We start from the raw sequence: 21,210 nt of genomic DNA on the forward strand, positions 1-21,210 counted from the left end.
ATTGTATGAATAGAATATTTGTGCAGCATTACAATAACTCTGTGTTCTGCTTGTTGGAACGTTTGCAGTTTGTGCAGGACTAACCCTTTCCTGTACACGTAATAGCATTTTGTACAAATGCCTAACAGGCCGGTGTGCGGAGTCACCCAATTTCCACACTGTGGCCTCCTGCGCTCTGTGCATTGTCTTCGGACAGTGCAGAGAAAGAAAATTCAGAAAACAGTCAAATCTTCAGTTTCATTTTCTGCCAAGCACGTCCTAACCAGCAATTATTTTGGGTGTGGTTTTTTGGAACGTATAATTTTAATGCAGCCAAAAAAGGCCAAGGGTGGCAGATGCCAAGCATGGTGCCAAGCCACCCTTGCATTTTGCATCTGCTATCAATAACTTATTGTGTGGTCATGCAGATCCCTGGTGCTTCAATCAGTGACCTGAAATTCTCACACATTGCACGCTTGTTTGGGTCGCTGGCACAGCCAGGCAATTGGCCTTTTTCAGTAAGAGATCACCAATGCTATAAACTATACTTTAAGAGAACAGATCTCCTTTAAATCAGAGGCTGTGTGCAATAAAATGCCAACGTGCAATTAATGTGTATACTCTGACCACTGTTCTAAACCGTCTACATGATTCAGTACAGGCTCATATGACATGGCATTATGCTGTGCTCCTGATTTTTTCCTAAGGGGATCAGAACATTTTCTGTTGACTTCCACACAGAAGCTAGTGTCACAGGTCTGTTAGAAAAGCTCCTGGTCTTTATGATCTATTTATGAATGCTGCAGCCAGATTCATCCGTCCTTCCCACCGCTCCTCTTCTGCTGCCTCTCTTTGCAGTTCTCTTCATTGGCTTCCATTATATTTTAAAATCAAATTCATCTCCTGTGCTTTGCCTTCAAATCCCCCCACAGTTCTTGTCCCACTTACCTTTTCTCCCTGATAGACAAATACTCCCATAGCCGCTCTCTCCGCTCCTCCAATGACCTATTAATGACTTCCTCACTCATAACCTCATCACACACGGCTCCAAGCCTTTTCTAGAGCTGCCCCAACTCTCTGGAATGGTCTTCCTCGTTTTATTTGGCTTGCATATTTAAAAGAGCATTGAAAACTTTTTTTTTTTTTTTTTTTTTTTTCAAACTTGCCTACTCATCTTCTTCTGTCTTGTAAAACCCTCACTACTTCCCACCACTACATATCTGCCCTCCTATCGTGTGTTACTTTCACCTCCTAGATTGTAAGCTCTTTGGGGCAGGGTCCTCTCCTCCTATGTCACTGTCTGTATTTCTCTGTCATTTGCAACCCCTATTTGATGTGCAGCGCTGCGTTATATGTTGGCACTATATAAATCCTGTTTATGAATAATAATAATAAAGAGAGTGCAGTCCAGTTTCCTCCCCGCCCCCTTTTAGCTGGGTGTACCTCCAGTAACTATACGGCTGTTTTATGGTGGTTACTGATGAGTTGGGTCATAATACAGGCACTCCCACCCAGCTTAAAAAAATTCTGGGTTCAACACTGCAGTCCCTCTTGTTACAGGATGCATGTGCATGTTGCATGTGACATGAGCTGCCCCTAGCAAACTCTGGGTCAGCACAGAGGGTAACGGGACATTCACAGAGGGCTCTAATGTGCAAGAAGAGGAATATTCTAGGGATTTGACTCTTCTCAATCTATCCAATCTATCCAATCATCTATCGTGTATGTATATGTGATTAGAGGCATTTCAGGCCAGGAATAGTGATCCAGAAGGGGAAAAAATGTTTAAGATGCGTGAAGATTGTTTCCACAGTTCAGAAAGTCACAAAACCCACAATGTCCCATGTAATGAGTTTGTAATATAAACCATCCCTCATAGTTGAGGGCCCATCCATCATAATTTGAGAAATTCACGACCATCACTTTGGTTTGGTTCCAGCCAGGGGAGGACATAGGGTGGTGCAAAGTGTGTCACTGCACTTTGGCCCCAGACCCTCCTTAGTCAACACTGGCCCCAGGTCAGTTATGTACAGGGGCCTATTGTCCGCCATTTATTCAAGTTTAACATCAAGGTTCTTATTTGCGTTACCAAGAACAATGATATTTAGGGCTCCATTTATTTGGGATTTTTAGGGGCTTTTTACCTGAATATGTCCTCTTGTAAGTCCGTTTATCTTAAACACTGCGCTGGTTGTTTGCATTCTGAACATAAGCATTGGTGTTTGTTTGAATCTGCTATCTTGGTCTGGATAAGGTTAAACCCACGTCCCGAAGAAACCTGTTCCAGCTTGCCCACGAATAGACTACCTTGGTGACACAGTAGGTGAGGATTTTGAAATCTCAGCTTTGGCCTTCACAGAAAAACATTGCTGAGTCCACAGTTTCCTGCTGGTTCAGTTGTGTGGAGGGGAGGGAAGCGGGGAATGTATTTAAACATTCACACAGAATAGTGTAGCAATGGAAAGCTGAAACTTTGTTGCATTATTTAGAATAGCAAAGTTTTTTTTATAGACTTTTTTTAGATAATATTTTGGGGTATATTTTTTAAATTCTGCTTCAGTTTTTTGTGAAATACTATGAGACCCAGCCTGCCTGCTGAAATGCTTGGGCTTACAGCTGGCCATGCGTTAAAATAAATGTCTTGCTTATCTTGCATTTCCCATGTAAAAACATTATTCGGTGGTAATAAAAACAAATCAAAAAGATATTAAAGGACAATGAAAACACTTTTCCTGTGAGTGGAGGGATGTTGAGGTTGCTGGGCCTCAGTTCAGTTGAACTATGTAGTGTCACATTGTTATATGGTTAGGGATTCTCCCCTTTCTATCTGTAGAATGGCTCAGTAACCTGACTTTCACATTCATGTTTAAGAAGTTGAGTTGGAAGGTGATCGAAAAATTGGTTTCACACACACTTGGTTTTTCTTCTAGCCGTGCACCCTCTGTGTCATGTAAGACCTCCATTTTTGCTGCCCCACCACCAGTGAAATGGTCACAATACTTCCAGTTAAGCTTGCATGTGCAAGTAAGACACTTTATATCCACTTTCCTTTTTTTAGAAGGTTGCTTACTGTTAAATCATCGATGTAATACTGGGTTTTGAATGTGGAAACAGCATGCAGGCATTGATCATTCTAGCCAAAGAACTTTTAGAGAGTACCAAGTCCAAGTTGTGTTTGCTGTCTGTACATCAGGGGGGTCATTGGCACTAATTGTCCTGGTGCACATAGTGAGGCAAAATCTTACATTTTGCACATCTCAGGAGCCACCTTTCAGTAGGGTTATGGTGAGAACAGTCCGTGTAGTTCTCTTCACAATCTATGGCTTCTGGAATGAAACATAAAGGGAAGGCTCCCCAGTGGGACCAGACGGCAAAATTGAAACCAGTTGGGTTTTAACCATTTTGTACTCCGTTCAAAGCAAAAACATTGATAGAACTAAATTTCCTTTTTGATTCAGGTCTGACTCAAAGTATAGAAGCCAAAGAGGGCTATCATTTTATTAAGCTTGGCATCAATAGCTGACTAACATGTCTCACAATACACGTTGCCTTCTTTTGCAAATAAATTATTTCATTTAATGTCACGTAGACAAATGGGATGCTTTAGTCCATGGCATTATCAGAAATCAAAACATTTGGCTGCACCAGAGTTCAGTTGTTCAACACTATTTATTTATCTTATTTTTCAGAGAACATACTACCTATCCTTGGAATTCTACATGGGCCGCACCCTACAGAACACCATGATCAATCTGGGGCTGCAGAATGCATGTGATGAAGCCATCTATCAGGTGAGAATCTTCTTGCACATATAGAAATAAACCTCATCGTCCTTTAGTGGTGGGCTCCATTAGATATCTCTAAAAGGTCATGCAGCAAAGTATTAATATTGGATGGGTTTTGGAGGCATGAAGGACCTGTTGGAAGTCTTGTAATGTCATTGATGAAAGTGTCATTCTGCACATGTGTATGCCCCCCCCCCCCCTCTACCAAGTGATGTATTAATTACAAATAGATGGTAGAACATATTGATGTCTGTCATAAGGCTTCCATTCTCAACCAGGATTCCTCGAATTGTGGTTGATTTGACTCTCCTCTTGATGGTGCTTGCATACATAGTTCTGGGGCCAACACCACTTGGTAGAGCCAGCTGCATGACTTGGGGTCTATAAAGGTTTTATTCTAAGTCACCACTGTAGGGGGGCATACTTTCCACTGACCACCATCTTTAGAGGCATTTGTTCAATTGACCTCCCCAAAAAATTGGTTAATGGTTCCCCTCAACCTTTAAAACCCTTTGCATTTTGCAATTGGTTGGAGAATTAAATTCTACTGGGGAAACAACACAACTGATGCCATGTTGTGGTAGGGTGGCACTTAACCGTTCATGGCTTCCTGGCAGCTTCGAGTCCCTGTCCATTTCAGCTATAAAAGTGCAGAACCGTCCATGGAAATTAGAGCACTTGGCAAGTGTTGGGAGTTGCCGATTCCGTTCATTCAATGTTATGCTCGGGTTGTGACTTGCCAGGCCTCACCTTTATGTAAGGTGGCTTTCTGTGTGAATAGCATTCTGCCTTGCACACATAGAATGCGGTTGGCACCTGAGCCAGTTCTGCAACAATCTTAGAAGATCACAATGTGTGAGTGATAAGTAAAGCAGCACAAATAGGGGAGTAGCTGGCAATCCCTGGGGCCCCATAGCAAAGTTTTGGATGCCTGCCACAACACTCTCTCAAACCCTAACCTCTTTACTACCTAAAGGGAAATGTGACTTCTTCCTTGTCAACCCCCAGCACACATATCCTTTACAAACACTCCATATACATGCTCCCCCTCATTGGCAACCTCCCAGGACACATGTCCTCGTGTAAACGAAACGTGCTTACCCATGCCCCATTACCCATATGTCAGATCCATGATCACTGGGGTGTCCAGCTACAGATACACTTCCATCCCAGATACCACATGTGGTACCTTGCATTGCATGTCCCCTATTACAGAAACAAGAGTTTTATAAAATATTGGGAGGTTCAGATAAGACGATTTGATTCAGATCAACCAACTGCTATGGTTGCTTTTGTGATCTCTGCACCATGGAGCACAGTAGTCCCCTCTCATAGTAACTGTCTCAAAAGTACAACTTTAGTGTCTACGTACTTAATGTGGGCCTGTACTTCGTTATTTGGGTGTGTATGAATCAGTCACCTTAGGCTTTCTAAGGCAACAGCCATTGGTTTCCAGAAGAAGCCCGCCATGGCAGTCAGATGAGTATTTCAGCACACCCAACAATTTATTTTTTTTTTTGTATTGGGTCCAACAACCAGGTGAGAAAAACTTTTAAGTCCGTCTTTGAATGTGAGACAGTTTTAAAGCCCTGGTATCAGTTTGGCAAAGGGAGTAACCAAACAGTTATAATATTTACTTTCTGAAGCAAAGAAAGGCCCATTATCATCACCAAACTATTGGTTACTTGGCATTTGCCAAAAGGGTTAGTCAATCAGCAACTTGTCCGAACATGTTGGCAAAGGCAATGTTGCCAATGCAGATGGAACGGAAGAAAAAAGGTATATTTATTATTAAAGGTACTTTGTTCCACCTTTAGTGCTTTATTTAACATTGCAAGGCTTTATTTTAGTTATTTTTTGGAAGAATATTAATCTTCTTTTAGAAGTTGAATTAAGGAAATGCCTGGCATGGTTCAATATCTGGGCAGACAAGCTGTGGTATTAAGTCTCTGGAGAGGAGACTAGGACACAATTTGCTGGAGGGGAAAAAGAATTTAATATTCCACTTTTATTCCTGGAAATGTAACAAGTCCCAATTTTTAGAATAAATTACATTGTGACCCCTACCGGTGCTTTTTATATATTGTGCTTATGTCAATAAACTGAAATCCAAAAAAGTCTTTTGTTGACGTCATCAGATAAATAATATTGCTGGTAGCAACAAAACAAACTGGCAGGAATAAGGAAATTAGGAACCAAGCTTTTAAACTAGATAAAATATTGTATGTGTAGAAATAATTACCATGTTATTCTTATTGTTGTAACTCTTTCATCTGCATTATTCAGTTTACCTGGATTTCACTTACTATCTGACTTTTCCCTTTATTGGCATAGCTATGCACGTTGCTTAATTTCTATTTTCATATTTGTTTTGCAGCTTGGACTGGATATCGAGGAACTGGAGGAAATGGAAGAAGATGCTGGACTTGGCAATGGTGGCCTGGGACGTCTTGCTGGTTAGTAATTGCTCTGCATTTCAATTTTGTGGTTGACATTTACCATGCATGCTTGACAGCCTGTACAAATAATCACCAATAACCAAGATCTGTCTGGTCCATGACTACCAATCATTTTCCATCCATTGATCCATTTCGGGCACTAATAGAAGAGATCTATGGAGTAGGGAATCGCTATGGGTTGTTAATAAAAGCTGATAATGTTCCAAGCACTAAAATGACTTGTTTATTCAATTGAATGCCTGTGGTACTGTAGAGAAATTTTCCAAGCTTGAATTCTTGAAAAACAGACTTCATGTAAATATACAAAGACCCGGACAAACAAGACGCTTACTAATTACTAAAGTATTTCTTATGTTGGACGTTGCTCAGCGACTTGGCTCTCTGCACAGAAAACTTGTTTTTTTATTATAGTTTCCAGAGCTTTGGAAAGTCTCCGGTCTGTATATGTGATGAGTAGACATACAAGAATAAGGAGTAAGAGTAACCCACTTACACAAATGGGCTGGGGGGATGCACAAAACTGCATGCCTATTGAGTTATAATGCAGTGGTTCTCACTAGGTGTGTTGGGGTGCCATTAGAAATGAATGGCACCAGATGGCTACAAAGTGAGGGCCACCTTTTACATTGATATATCATGGCAAAGCCATGGATATCCAGCAAGTGTGACGGTCGGTTGTCCACCGACCGTCACAACCATCATGACATTCCAGTACCTGTGCAGCAGCCTTTGTGTTCAAGTGTGCACGCTCTATGGATCATGTTCTTTACAGTTAAAAAGATTATTTAGAGGGAAAGGAGACTAAGGAATGTCTTTCTGATTGCAGGAGGCTGATGCCCTAGTTCTTAGTTCAGATTTTATACAGGTTCTGTTCTTCGTGACATGTCAAGGCATTTAATCATGTGCTTACCAATTGTTCTACTTTACTGTTAGAAAAATAACCTTTATATCTTGGATTTCCTGCATCCAGCACCATCTTTATATATTTTGCACTGCTTGTCTAATTAAATAACCAAATGTGGTTTTGTATGAGATATTTTATCTGTTGCATCTCTTCATTACTCAGCTTGTTTCCTGGACTCCATGGCTACTCTAGGACTGGCAGCCTATGGGTACGGCATCCGATATGAGTATGGAATATTTAACCAGAAGATAAAAGGTGGATGGCAGGTAATGCCCTAACAAGCTTATGTAATTTACTTTCTTTCCAGAATTCATGATTAACACCCTTTAGAATTATTTTTTTAAGATTACAAGATGTGTTTGACTAATAGGCATTATGAAAACCCTAAACTATATTAAGTAGTCATTACTCAAGTTTTGGTTTCCTGACGCTTTATCTCATTTCTGTGAACATTTCCTGTGTTCTGTCCTCTCATTGCTGTTTACTTGTGATATTATGTAATGGGTGATTATCATGCAATGGGAAAACTCTTGCACAGCATGTTAAGATGATGCAAAATCAGCCAATTAGAAGACAGATGGTCCAGTTTTGTGTGGTCATATTAACTGATTTCTGATGGATGGTTGTTTATGGAACAATACAAAGGAAACTTATGTGGCAACCAGCAAACTGTCTTTATGTTGCCCTGCAGATTTGTAATTTGTTTCCATAAGTTATAGTACTAAAGCATAATGGACCATTGGTTTGAATTATACATTGGCCATAAACATGCTTATGTTGCTTTAAAGCTAATGCCAAGGCAGATCCTCATATTACATTACCAAGTTCATATTTTGTATGCAACGTGTGATTCTAAAGTGTTGTGGGTAACTCGGGGTATTGCGAAGTGCCTCTATCCACAATAAGGGATGAGAGGGGTATTATTGAATTATTCTTATGTTCTTTCACCAAACTCTAACTCTTACTTTTCAGGTTGAGGAAGCAGATGATTGGCTGAGACATGGAAACCCCTGGGAAAAGGCCCGTCCCGAGTACATGCTTCCTGTTCACTTCTATGGTAGGGTTGAAAACACGAAAACTGGCGTGCGATGGGTGGACACCCAGGTAAGTGTCAATTGACAACTGTGCAATGATTTTAGTGTTGTCATTGCTTGTAGGAGATGCATGATAGAGGCAAAGAGACATTAATATAGAAATATACATGTACTTTTACTATAGACTTACTTGCTATAATGGCCTGTGTTGCATCAGGTTCTCAATTTCTTGCAGACCTGAAGGCTTTGTTAACATTTTCAGCATCCAATGGTTTTGGGTGTGCCAGGTTCTGTTTGCTGTACCCCCACTTCCCTGCAGCTACACCATTAGCATGACCCTGCAGTGTTGTCCCCAGTCCCTTTTAGCTGGGCACACCACCCAGCACTTTTACGTAACCACCGGGCTGTTTTTGGGTGGTTAGTGATGAGTTGGGTGACAATACAGGGACTGCCACCCACCTACAATTGCTTGCCACCCACTGCAAACAGTAGTTATATACTGGCCAGTAATAGGGAGCTAAAGAAGGCATGGGACAAAGCCCGAAGTGTCAGATGCTGTGCATGAGAGCAAGGCGCCCAATAGTTTATTAAACATTTTATAGCTGCCAGCAATAGATAAGGAGTGCATAATTGTCTTTTCACTGTTTTCCTATATTACAGGTAGTTCTGGCCATGCCTTATGATACTCCAGTCCCTGGATACATGAATAATACAGTGAACACCATGAGACTGTGGTCAGCAAGGGCACCCAATGACTTCAACCTCAGGGACTGTAAGTCTGACCTTGGACCATCTTGTAAATATTGTATGGGGCCGAAAGAGCAATGTTGTTGCTTGTCAAACTGCAATATAACTTCCAGGTGCATTAAAACAAGGTGTGTACAGTTTTTATTTAAAAAATCAACCTCAGTCAGAGTAAAGATCCTGTCCTTGCCAGCATGCTCTAGAGCAGGGATGTCAAACTCTGGCCCGTGGGCCAAATCTGTCCCTCAAAGTCTTTTTTTTTTTTTTTTTTTGGCCCCCAAAGAATTCTGAAAATGAACTACATCTGGCCCACCTCACATCATCATTTTCAATACATGTACATTATTCCTGTACGCCCATCATGTGACACAAGACCTAGGCAATGATCACATGGTGCCTGACTACCAGGGGCATTGTTTGTTTCAATCCATTAGAGACTGCATAGTGTAATATTTAGTGTCGGACAAACTTCTGATGTGGGAGGATGACTAAAACAGGCTTCATAGATAAATAGAAATTAGTCTTTTCAACCCCTAAAGTGTGTGGGTGTATAGGGGGGGGGGTTGTTTTTGTAGTTATGGATGAAGTAGTAAACTTACTCAATTTTTTTCAATAAATTTCAAGTTTGGCCCCTGACTTGGTCTAAGTTTTTAATTTTGGCCCTCTGTGTATTTGAGTTTGACACCCCTGCTGTAGAGGGTGACCCTTTATCTGTTTGGTTTCAGAACTCCGCTGAGTTGATTGTAGTTCTCTTGATTTGGCATGGGGTATGTCCATGACCATTTCTTTCACACATAGATCCGGGGCCCTTCTGTACAACTGCTATCAGAGGGACAGACTTTTCAGCTTAAGCTGTCCCTGCTTTAGGAAGAATATTGACTTTAAGTCTTGAACACAATTTGTTTTGATGCACCTAGAGAAACCAAAAATGTAATGTCATGGGTTTCAGTACACCGTGCCGGTTCATAACCACATATGATCTACGTGGGGTTAATTTGCAGTTTGTAGATAGTAAAGCTCTTTGTTTGCAGAAAACAAAATATATTTAGCAAGATGAGGATTACAAAATTAGGTTTCTCTGTATAATATATTTTGCAAGACTTGTTTGTTTGCACACAGCTACATTACAACAGTTTCCTCCAAGCTTGATAGAATCTAAATACAAGGATCAGGCTTGTATAATTCTGGTTTAAAAGTTTGTGACAGTCATTGCTATGCTAGAACTCAACCGGTAACTAATAGAACCCAAAGAAGAACTTGGCTACACATCATTGTGCAGCAACACTATTTACATTTCTGAAAGAATCCGATTTCATATTCCTAATTTTAAATTCAGTCCCCCCAACATCTTGCCTATAAATAACTTTTTTGTGTTCTATAACATGTGATGGGTAATTGTAACTTTTTTTTTTTATTATTGCTTTGTGTTCCAGTTAATGTTGGCGATTACATCCAGGCTGTATTGGACCGTAACTTAGCAGAGAACATCTCTCGGGTGCTCTATCCAAATGATAATGTAAGAGTCCTCATATTTGTGGTTCATTTCTAGGTGGTTACAGATTCAAAGATATTAGCACATTTCCTTGCAACTGTCATTGACGTGTAATCTGCAACCCATTGTGAGATAAGGAAATGTTTCAAACATTCAGAAGCAATTAGGTGGCAAAAATAGAATCTGAGATGGGAGTTAAAGCTGAACTTTAGTTAATTCTCAAATGCCATTTTAACAATGCAATGCTTACTTGGGTTAAAAATTTCATTGCGTATGTATAAACAAATATGACTTTGTCTGAGTCACCTAAACAGCAGTTTGACCTTGACTGTAGTGAATGTTCAGCAGCAGGCATTGCTGCGGTTATTTAAAAATCATTATTTATAAAATCATTTTCTTCTATGTATTTAAATTTGTAGCTGCTTGCCTGAAATTTTAGCTTTTGCATTATTGGATTGTACTGATAAAGGCTGCACCTTCCATTATAAATTCAATTTACTTTTTAGTACAAAGATAAGACTGGGGAGATAATGTAATCATTTTATATTCATGTATTTGAATATTTACTTTATTTTTTTTTCTCCATCTGCAGTTTTTTGAAGGGAAGGAGCTGCGTTTGAAGCAGGAGTACTTTGTGGTGGCTGCTTCCTTGCAAGACATCATACGCCGTTTCAAAGCTTCCAGATTCGGATGCCGGGACACCATCAGGACTGGATTTGATGCATTTCCAGACAAGGTGCGGGGAGCTTTAATGAGATACGGCTATCATTGTCTGTGGAAAGTTGCAATAAAATTCATCTGTAATACCCCTCCTATTGAGTCAGACCCCCCCCCCTTCTAGATTGCAAGCTCTTCGGGGCAGGGTCCTCTCCTCCTCCTGTGTCACTGTCTGTATCTGTCTGTCATTTGAAACCCCTATTTAATGTACAGCACTGCGTAATATGTTGGTGCTATATAAATCCTGCTTATTATTAATAACAATAATACTTTACCTTTTCAGGTGGCCATTCAGCTTAATGACACTCACCCAGCATTGGGAATTCCAGAGCTGATGAGAATTTTCCTAGATATAGAGAAACTTCCATGGGAGAAGGTAAGTCACCTACCACTATGTAGATATCAAGGGTGAAAAAAAAAACATGTTGCCAACCTGTGCACATTGCCCACCACTTTACAGTTGTATGTAAACCAAATGGTAAATTATAGGTTACATCACAATGTATGAAGAGTTCTCTCTAATCTTGAAGGGTTTCCACAAGGTTGTGCATTGCGTCTTTGAGTATTTGTAAAGTCAGGTACTTACACTGGGTATGAAGAGCCAGTAAGTTCCAATTCATCCAAGAGGTGTCAGAAGGGTTGAGGTCTGGGATCTGCAGGCCACTCGGGTTTGTCCACACCAAGCTCTGTGGGTCTGATTTAATAAAGCTCTACAAGGCTGGAGAGAATACACTTTCATCCGTGAAGCTGGGTGATCCAGCAAACCTGGAATGGACTGGTCCAGGATTCAAAACTTTTGCTAGCAAATTACTTTGAAGAAATCCATTCAAGGTTTGCTGGTTCACCCAGCTTCACGGATGAAAGTGCATTCTCTCCAGCCTTGTGGAGCTTTAATAAATCTGGCCTTGTGTCTTTATGGAGCTGGCACAGTTAACAATTGAATGCCGCTGTAACTTTTGCTGCAGATCATATACAATACTGCAACTTAATAGTGTGGATGGGTCCTTAGCACTGGCAAATGTAGCAAACAGTGGGGCCCTGTGCAGAACTAACTTTTGGTTTGCCTAATGATGATATTTCCCCTTCACTACTCCCATGCATAGAGTTTAACTTGTTTCTCCAACCAGGGTATTTCAGTCCTGTAGCTAACATTTTGGAGCGGAGGAGGTATAAACAATGATTGTATTCTCTTTGATTTTTGTAAATAAAAGGTTTTATTTGTCTCACTGCTATTTCTGATCTTCTGTTTAGGCCTGGGAAATTACAAAGAAGACCTTTGCCTACACTAACCACACAGTTTTGCCTGAAGCTCTGGAGCGTTGGCCTGTTGACCTGGTGGAGAAGCTGCTTCCTAGGCACCTGCAGATCATCTATGAAATAAACCAGAGGCATCTTGATGTAAGCAATTCCTCCAAATGATCAATTATTCTTTCTTAAGGTAGGAAATCTCATTTTTTATTTTAAATCTTGCTTATCCGAAGCATGGAGACCACCATTACTAGCCTCCATCTATGGGCCTGATTTAATCCAAGGCTGGAGAGGATACATTTTCTTTGGTGAACCTGGGTGATCCAGCAAATGTTAAATGGATTTCTTAGTCATTTGCTATTTGTTAGGAAATGTTTCAATCGTGGACCAGAATCACCCAGCTTCACTGATAAAAGTATCCTCTCCAGCCTTGGAGAGCTTTATTAAATCAGGCTCTATGTATATTGGTTGCCCAGTTTTCTGGTTTCCATTCTTAAACTGGACATAGAACATGCATGCAGCAAAGGAAAGTGTTAGAAACTATTGCGGTATATTTGTTTTGTGTCCATATATTTTAAAGCCAAACAAGAACAACCACTAGTCAACTTGCAATGCTTGGCTGTGGTCAAGTGGCAACCATTGCATGATGACCACTTAAAGCAACCTGCTGTTCATAGCAGCTCCATCTTTCTTTCTTTTTTTTTTTCTGTCCATAAACAACCTTTCCTTGTAAACTTTAACTATACATTTTCTCTCCACCTAATAAAATTTTAGAGGATCTCTGCCCTATACCCTGGCGATGTTGATCGCCTCAGGCGAATGTCACTGATCGAAGAGGATGGCGTTAAAAGAATTAACATGGCTCACCTGTGTATTGTTGGCTCGCATGCTGTCAATGGGGTGGCCAAAATCCACTCGGACATTGTGAAATCACAAGTGTAAGTAACCCTATTATAGGGTGTGCATTACTTAATATAGGGTGTGCATTACTTCCATGTTTCATCTCTATGAACAATCACATTGTGATACTTTCTAAATACTAGTCCCAAAAAAGAAAACACATTGTATTCATATTTGAATTTCTAGCCATCATGTACTACTCCTGGCACCCCTTGGATAATTTTACATAACTGTTTTGCTGATTAAATGTTGATTATGGAGCTTATTATCTTAAGAATAAATCTATGCAGTAACTCTTATCCCCTTCCCAGTTATGTTTAATAAAAGTCTGTACAGAGCCATTAAAAGAGTTTGACCGCTTTCAAAAACCTACAATTTCCTGGGTCATAGGCTCATCCTGTACTTAACGTTTTGTTCATAAAGCCCAGGTCTATTCTTAAGTACCACATCCCTCATTCCACTATATTTTTAAACGACCAATATGGGACTTAATGTTACTTATGTACTAAAAGGAACATATCATAAAAATATATTTTTATTAATGCATGTCCATTAATGTAAATACGTTTTCTATTACCAGGTATGGAACAATGCAGCTTGTTTATAATCCATACGTATCAGATCCTAACCATATTCCCTGAGTAATGGTCCAAGATCCCAGCATAACGTAGTTTATATGCTTATTATCCATAATCCATAGATGGCACGTGTGCATTTCACATGTATTCACTTGTTTCTCCTGAAGCTGCAATAAAAGCCAAACACGTATGTGCAAGCTTCATTGTTATATAATACCTTGTAATACAAGAGGTGTTTTCATTGAAAGACCTGAATTAATAAAGATGAATGTTACTTAAGTCCCATAAAGGTTCTTTTAAAAAATAAAGATTTATTATATGGTAAAAAGATAAAATTAATAAAGGAAAAGGGGAAAAAAGTTGATCACAATAGACCGAAAACTAATGGATACTCATCAATGATCACTCCGCCTTTCAGTTTTTTCAAGGTCTTGGGAATCTTGGTTAGTTGATATGAACTTCCTCTGGGCCCTTCGTTTGCATGGTTTATTCCAAAGACATAGTTGCAAGTTGACCGTCTTGCCCTGAAAAATTGGTCTTGGTCTTGTTTCCCCCCAAAAAATGGCCTTTTACTCTTGTGGACATATGAATATGGTGGGGACACTAGAGTGATTTGCTTCAAGACCCAGTTGGTGATAAGACTATAGACCAGGGGTTCCCCGAGCAATGAGCAGTTTGTGACTCTCAGATTGGCTTGGCTGGCGCCAATGATCTTTTTGGCTATCTGTAGGTGTGACATTCTTCCTGCTGAGCAGCAATGTAACAGGTATTGTTCCCAATGACCACCAAGCAATGTATTGTGAGTTGTGGATATAGTAATTATATAAGCAACATATTTCTTATGCCTACAAGGTGGCTGCCTCTAGGCAGTCATATAAAGAAACCAAAATGGACTTACTAAAAAATATATATGATTTTTTTTTTTTTTTTTTTTTCAAAAAGATTTAAAGATTTCAGTGAACTGGAGCCTGATAAATTCCAAAACAAGACCAATGGCATCACTCCTCGCCGTTGGTTGCTGCTGTGTAATCCAGGTCTTGCAGAGCTTATAGCAGAGGTAATTGAGCAATCTGATACTTACCCATTCCTTTCTGCAGTATAACTTTTGCTGGGCTTTACAAGAGGCTGACATCTTGTGTTTCAGAAAATCGGGGAGGATTATGTCAAGGATTTGAGCCAGCTGACCAAGCTGAATAAGTTTGTTGATGACAATGCATTCATCAGAGATGTGTCAAAGGTGAAAGAGGTAAGTTGTATGGGTTTGGCACAAAAGAGCTATGGCAATGTAAGAAATTCAATAATCGCCTGTAACCATATCACTATTATCAATAGTTCATGCACCATCATTATGGAGCGCATCAATGGATGGTAATGATCCCTCAGTCTCAGTGGTAGTGGGGTATCTGCTACTAATAACTTAGTTTTTGGTTTGTGCATTCAGGAAAACAAACTAAAGTTTATTCAGTACCTGGAGAATGAATACAAGATGAAGTTAAACCCAGCTTCCATGTTTGATGTGCAAGTGAAGAGAATTCATGAATATAAGAGACAGTTACTCAACTGCCTCCATATCATCACTATGTACAACCGTGAGTATCCTCCATATTCATCTTTTTATGCAGTATATCTGTACACATTCCTTAGAACTCTGGATACTCTGCAAAAGCAGAAAAAATACCCTTTGGTTCTGCCAGGGATGAAGTGACCGCCCTGCCAAGCCAACTTTCTAAGCTGCACTGAAATTTCCAAGCAGTGGGCATCAACCCTCTGAAATACAAACATGTTATGGGGACGGAGTGTTGTTCTTCAGTTCTGATATCCTGAGTTAGGGCGATAACATGAGGCTTGTACTCTAGGAGAGAAAATGTTCCTGTCCACCAGGTGGTTGGGGGGGGGAATAAAATGCATTAAATCTAAAGAAATTTATTTTCCATGATTTGAAGTGACAGATAAACAAGTGCTGTACACACAGCTCTGCTCTGTGGAGAGGGGAGGGGGTAGGATGAGTGTGTAGCACCCCGCTGTGCTCTACTCCGATCAGGGGACCGCTATACGTGTGTCAGATTTTCACGATTAATTGACCTGGATCACTATTATCTGACTGTACATAGCTTAAGGATTAGTATGCAAAAACCCCTTGCATTTTTATTCTTGTAACTCTTAGGATATCCTTATTTCCATCATTGTCCTATACCCCCTAAAGCAATTTCACCAAAGAAATATTCTGCTAAGGAGTCTCTGCGTTAATTGATGAATATAACAATTCTCACGCTTTGGGCCCCCCTCCTCTTCATGTTCTAGTGAAGCAGGTTTATGCTCCGGAACTTATATTTAATCTACATTCTCCATTACATGGGTAATTAAACATTCTTCACTAATGAGTGACAGGAGGTGTGTTCCATATCTGGGGATTGCTCTAACAATGTTATTTTATGCACAAGGAAACTTTTGTCTTTTATTTTCCTAGGTATTAAAGAAAACCCCCACAAAGACTTTGTTCCAAGGACGGTTATAATTGGTGGAAAGGTAACTAAATGTTTAGTGATTGGTATGATCTTCCTTTATTAAGGACATTTCATTGTACCTGATAACGACACTTTTAAGGTTGAAAATGTAAATGAATCATTTGCGACTGGTGGGCTGAATTGAGATACATCAATCAATACCAAAATCATGGTTCCTGCACGCAATTTGAGTCTCTTTAGGATTTTTTTTTTTTTAGAATTCCCACCCATTGAATATTGTCTTGCTTATAGCAAATCTGAGTGGTCACACACAGTGGTGCTACATAATCTGACCAAGTGCGTATTTTTGGCTTAAAGGTAAACCTTCTGATTTTAGGATGTGTAATAATAGGCTTTTGTTTGACTCTTCATAGATTTTTATGGGCTTGTAAAAATTCTGAGCAAAGCCCACTCGATGGAGGATATTTAGATAGAGAGGTAACTGTCAGTACAGCTTGCCTTACGAATAAATGCATGCTTTGCTAAAGACTGTGTGGAAAATTAAAGTGTACCTAAAGTCTTTAAATGTATATATATATATATAATCACATTTTTTTTTTCTGATTAGGGAGATTCCCTTTTACTATGTGTCCAGTAGACTTAAGAAAATGTGAAGGCAAACCCACTGCAAAGTGTCCCCATTGGTAGCCCACCCTAATCCTGTTCTGGTGGCAGCTCCAAACTTTTGAATTCCCCATCAGGTTCATTCAGGTTCATTCTTGGTGACATTGCTCATTTGGACAATTGGAGAGAGTAAATCCCTTTTAATAGAGGAACGCCACAAAAAAAAAAAAATTACAAAATATGCATTGTGTGATTGAAATGTCCAAAGCACCTCTAAAGAAGAACAAATTGCCCATCATTACCTGGCATGGTGTGTTCGGATGAGAGCTAGATATTCATCTGGTGCTGTACTTCAGCTGCCTTGCTGTAACAGTGATAGCCCTAATTAATCTTTCAGCAAGAGTTCCTTGGTTATATGAATTGCATTTGCTGTAGACTTGGAATGAATTGTTGGTCCAATTGCTCTTCAAGCATACGCATAATTGCATTTATTATTTTTCCTTTGCTTTCAGGCTGCTCCAGGGTATCACATGGCAAAGACGATTATAAAACTCATCACCTCTGTGGGAGAGATTGTGCATTTATTTTTTTTTCTGATTAGGGAGATTCCCTTTTACTATGTGTCCAGTAGACTGTGTGAAGAAATGTGAAGGCAAACCCACTGCAAAGTGTCCCCATTGGTAGCCCACCCTAATCCTGTTCTGGTGGCAGCTCCAAACTTTTGAATTTCCCATCAGGTTCATTCTTGGTGACATTGCTCATCTGGACAATTGGAGAGAGTAAATCCCTTTTAATAGAGGAACGCCACAAAAAAAAAAAAAAAATATGCATTGTGTGATTGAAATGTCCAAAGCATCTCTAAAGAACAAATCCATCATTACCTGGCATGGTGTGTTCAGATTAGAGCTAGATATTCATCTGGTGCTGTACTTCAGCTGCCTTGCTGTAACAGTGATAGCCCTAATTATTCTTTCAGCAAGAGTTCCTTAGTTATATGAATTGCATTTGCTGTAGACTTGGAATGAATTGTTGGTCCAATTGCTCTTCAAGCATACGCATAATCTGCATTTATTATTTTTCCTTTGCTTTCAGGCTGCTCCAGGGTATCACATGGCAAAGACGATTATAAAACTCATCACCTCTGTGGGAGAGATTGTGAACAATGACCCTGTGGTGGGGAATAAGCTGAAAGTCATTTACTTGGAGAATTACCGAGTCTCTCTGGCAGAAAAAGGTTTGTTTGAATTGCTGTTCAGCTGGAAAGTTCAGACTGGCTATGAGGATGTAGTACAATTACCACTTCCTCATGCCACCGAGACCTTACAAGAAGCTTCCACCCAAAGCGGCCCCATGGAGAATGAATAGGGGCAGTAATGTCCAAATTTAGGCATGCCTGTCAATTTGAACTTCCATTGCCAATTGCATACAGCTGTTTGATGCAGAGGTTTGTGTTTCATTGACAGTGATCCCAGCCACAGATTTGTCAGAACAGATCTCCACAGCGGGCACTGAGGCCTCTGGTACTGGGAACATGAAGTTCATGTTGAATGGAGCTCTTACTATTGGTACCATGGATGGAGCCAATGTAGAGATGGCAGAGGAGGCTGGAGAAGAGAACCTGTTCATCTTTGGCATGCGTGTTGAAGATGTGGCTGAACTGGACAAAAAGGGGTATGTTCCAAGCGTTCTATATACTTTATATACCACCCATTTATTTATCTTTTTCCCATGGCCCAAAAGACACATTCTATATCGTAAAAGATTATGTGATGGCCACTAGAGACCTGTAGAAGGAACTGACCTGCACACACGTTACATTGTCCAGAATTTCTATTTATGTCTTATCTGGAAAGATCATACCTTTGTCTCCAAACCTTAGGAGGCAGCATTCCAAAAAATGACCATAGTCCTAGGTGTATAAAGTTTTCCTTTGGGAATACACAAGTAGCATGTTATAGCCTGTGTATATTCCATTTGTTATAATGTTTTGTTTTAAATCTCCATTACAGGTACCATGCCCGAGAATATTATGAAAAACTTCCAGAGCTAAAGAAAGTTATGGACCAGATACAAGGTGGCTTTTTCTCTCCCACAAATCCAGATCTCTTCAAAGACTTGGTCAACATGCTTTTCAACCACGACAGGTGAGTGAATGGTTGGCCTGAGCTTTAGCAAAGAAACGATCCATATGTTCTCAAAGGATTCATATTTGTTTTATTAAGCAGACGGTTGCAGGGCTAGCATTGTGAGATCCTCCACTGTGTGCAACAATAAATCTTGTTTCCAATAATTTTGTTTCTTTGTTTTTATTTTTTAGGTTTAAAGTATTTGCAGACTTTGAAGCTTATGTGAAGTGCCAGGAGAGAGTTAGTGCATTGTATAAGGTCAGTAACACATCAAGTGCATATACTGCCATTGTCATAAGGCCATGTAAAATTGCTGCTAACCCTGATATACGAGGTGTACCTGGATCACATTCTGCACAGCTTCAAGCAACAACTTCTGTTTAGTTTAAAAACCATACCCTATAAGGCTTGGCCTAATCATCAGTATTGCCTATGATATTGTGTAGCTGATCTTTCCCTGTTTTAACCTACTATGCCTTATTTTGTAATGTGGCTGTGTGGGGGGGGGGGACTGTTTTGGTAGAAGCAGGGCTTTGATTCCTTATGTCAGCCTCCAGCAAGGAGAAAAATAAGCAACCAAGTAGCACAAAATCTACTGAAATTTAGCAGCAAGGCTGTGTATCCTGCACTGCAGATATAAAGGCATGAGGCTGGAGAACTGTGTCTAGACCCTTGCATGATATGCTTGACAACATTTTTAGAATCGAATATATCCTCACTTTGAGTTCAGGTCCACTTCAAAGTGTCCTATACTTTAAGGTGTGATGATCACTTATGTTAAACTTGCTTTTTTACTATTCTAGAATCCAAAAGAATGGACCAAAGTGGTTATCAAAAACATAGCGGCATCTGGAAAGTTCTCTAGTGACAGAACCATCAAGGAATATGCCCGTGATATCTGGGGAGTAGAGCCCTCTGACTTGAAGATCCCACCACCCAATGAACCCAGAGATACTGCTGAGGATAATAAAGCTGCTGCACCTGCTGAGGATAATAAAGCTGCTGCACCTGCTGAGGATCGTAAAGCTGCTGCAAAAGATAACCTGGCTCTCGCTGGCAAGATGAGCACAAAGCACTTGTAGAGCATGAATACGAATGGGATGAATAATGGAAGCAGAGTGCAGAAATGTGCTGCAACCAGTTTGGTTTGAGTACAATAGTGTAGATCTCGAAAAGTTCTTGCTATGGGTTACTTGACTCTGCTCTTCTCCTGTAAAGCTCATGATTTTTAAACTTTGGGTCATAAGTAGGAAGAACTTGCTTTTGTACCTTTTTTTTGCACTGTATACATTGCCAAAGTAGAAGGTCAATACAGATTTTATGCATCAAAGCTGTATTTTTTTGGATTAATGGTTACCTTTTTCTGTCTATCCCAACCAGCCTTGCTCATGTATCCTCCTCTGAGCAAATGTCTTTACTATTCTTTGCACATATCTGAAAACATGTACTAATCTGCTGCAGACATTAAAGAGAAAATGTTTATTGTAAAGATGGCGTGTGTGGTTTAGATTATTGGATCTGTGATAACTAAACAATCCTTTTTATGACCATGGGATGTTGATTCCTAGATACCCAGACCCAACATGGCCAAGTTTGGTATGCCAAAGTGTATCCAAATGCAAATATATTGCAGCTTGCCTGGGTCATTGGAAATGGTGGCATCAGTTTACAATTATAGGCTTTTCACCTGTGCACAATAGTAGCCTTCAAGTATAAAACTTGGCATGGCATATGAGGCTGAGGATAATTATCTTTCAATTGGGAAAGGTGAGAACATTTACATAACCAAACATAGAACATCCAATTGCTCTTGAGCATCTTTTACCATTGCCATGCTTTAACAGAGGGTGACTATGTTTAACTGGTGTTTGCATGGCTTTGTTCCTTCAATCAAGGACCACTCTAACCACCTCTAATACACATAGATATCAAATGGGGGTCAAAAATTAGTGACATTCTAGCTAGCCAAACAAGATGGAGGAGGGCTTATGTGTGTATTGGCCAGGCTGACTGTATCTTGCTGCATTTTTGGACTGTAGTGATGATAAGTATGTATGTACCTGACCCCATACAGCAACCAACGGGTAATGATTTTAGTAGAAGCTGAAAGTAGTAGTGATGGGCAAAGTTAAGCCCCCCTTGACTAATTTGCTGCACATTCTAGAATGTTTGTTTG

The 21,210-nt window shown here is 40.0% G+C and overlaps 1 protein-coding gene across 1 annotated transcript in view; it reads left to right on the forward strand.

The window, feature by feature from the left end:
• Positions 1-20,523, forward strand: part of PYGL (glycogen phosphorylase L) — a 23,450-nt gene extending 2,927 nt beyond the window's left edge. Inside the window, exons 2-20 of the mRNA XM_072428448.1 lie at positions 3,669-3,770; positions 6,142-6,220; positions 7,290-7,393; positions 8,100-8,231; positions 8,822-8,933; positions 10,339-10,421; positions 10,990-11,133; positions 11,398-11,490; positions 12,366-12,512; positions 13,137-13,300; positions 14,783-14,897; positions 14,985-15,086; positions 15,282-15,429; positions 16,308-16,366; positions 18,001-18,142; positions 18,372-18,579; positions 18,918-19,052; positions 19,226-19,292; positions 19,838-20,523. Coding sequence (XP_072284549.1) covers positions 3,669-3,770; positions 6,142-6,220; positions 7,290-7,393; positions 8,100-8,231; positions 8,822-8,933; positions 10,339-10,421; positions 10,990-11,133; positions 11,398-11,490; positions 12,366-12,512; positions 13,137-13,300; positions 14,783-14,897; positions 14,985-15,086; positions 15,282-15,429; positions 16,308-16,366; positions 18,001-18,142; positions 18,372-18,579; positions 18,918-19,052; positions 19,226-19,292; positions 19,838-20,116 — 2,415 coding nt within the window. The 3' untranslated portion in view covers positions 20,117-20,523. The remainder of the gene's footprint in view (positions 1-3,668; positions 3,771-6,141; positions 6,221-7,289; positions 7,394-8,099; positions 8,232-8,821; positions 8,934-10,338; positions 10,422-10,989; positions 11,134-11,397; positions 11,491-12,365; positions 12,513-13,136; positions 13,301-14,782; positions 14,898-14,984; positions 15,087-15,281; positions 15,430-16,307; positions 16,367-18,000; positions 18,143-18,371; positions 18,580-18,917; positions 19,053-19,225; positions 19,293-19,837) is intronic.
• The last annotated feature ends 687 nt before the right edge of the window (positions 20,524-21,210 follow it).

Source organism: Pyxicephalus adspersus, chromosome 12 (genome assembly GCF_032062135.1).
Source record: "Pyxicephalus adspersus chromosome 12, UCB_Pads_2.0, whole genome shotgun sequence".
Lineage (NCBI taxonomy): Eukaryota > Metazoa > Chordata > Amphibia > Anura > Pyxicephalidae > Pyxicephalus > Pyxicephalus adspersus.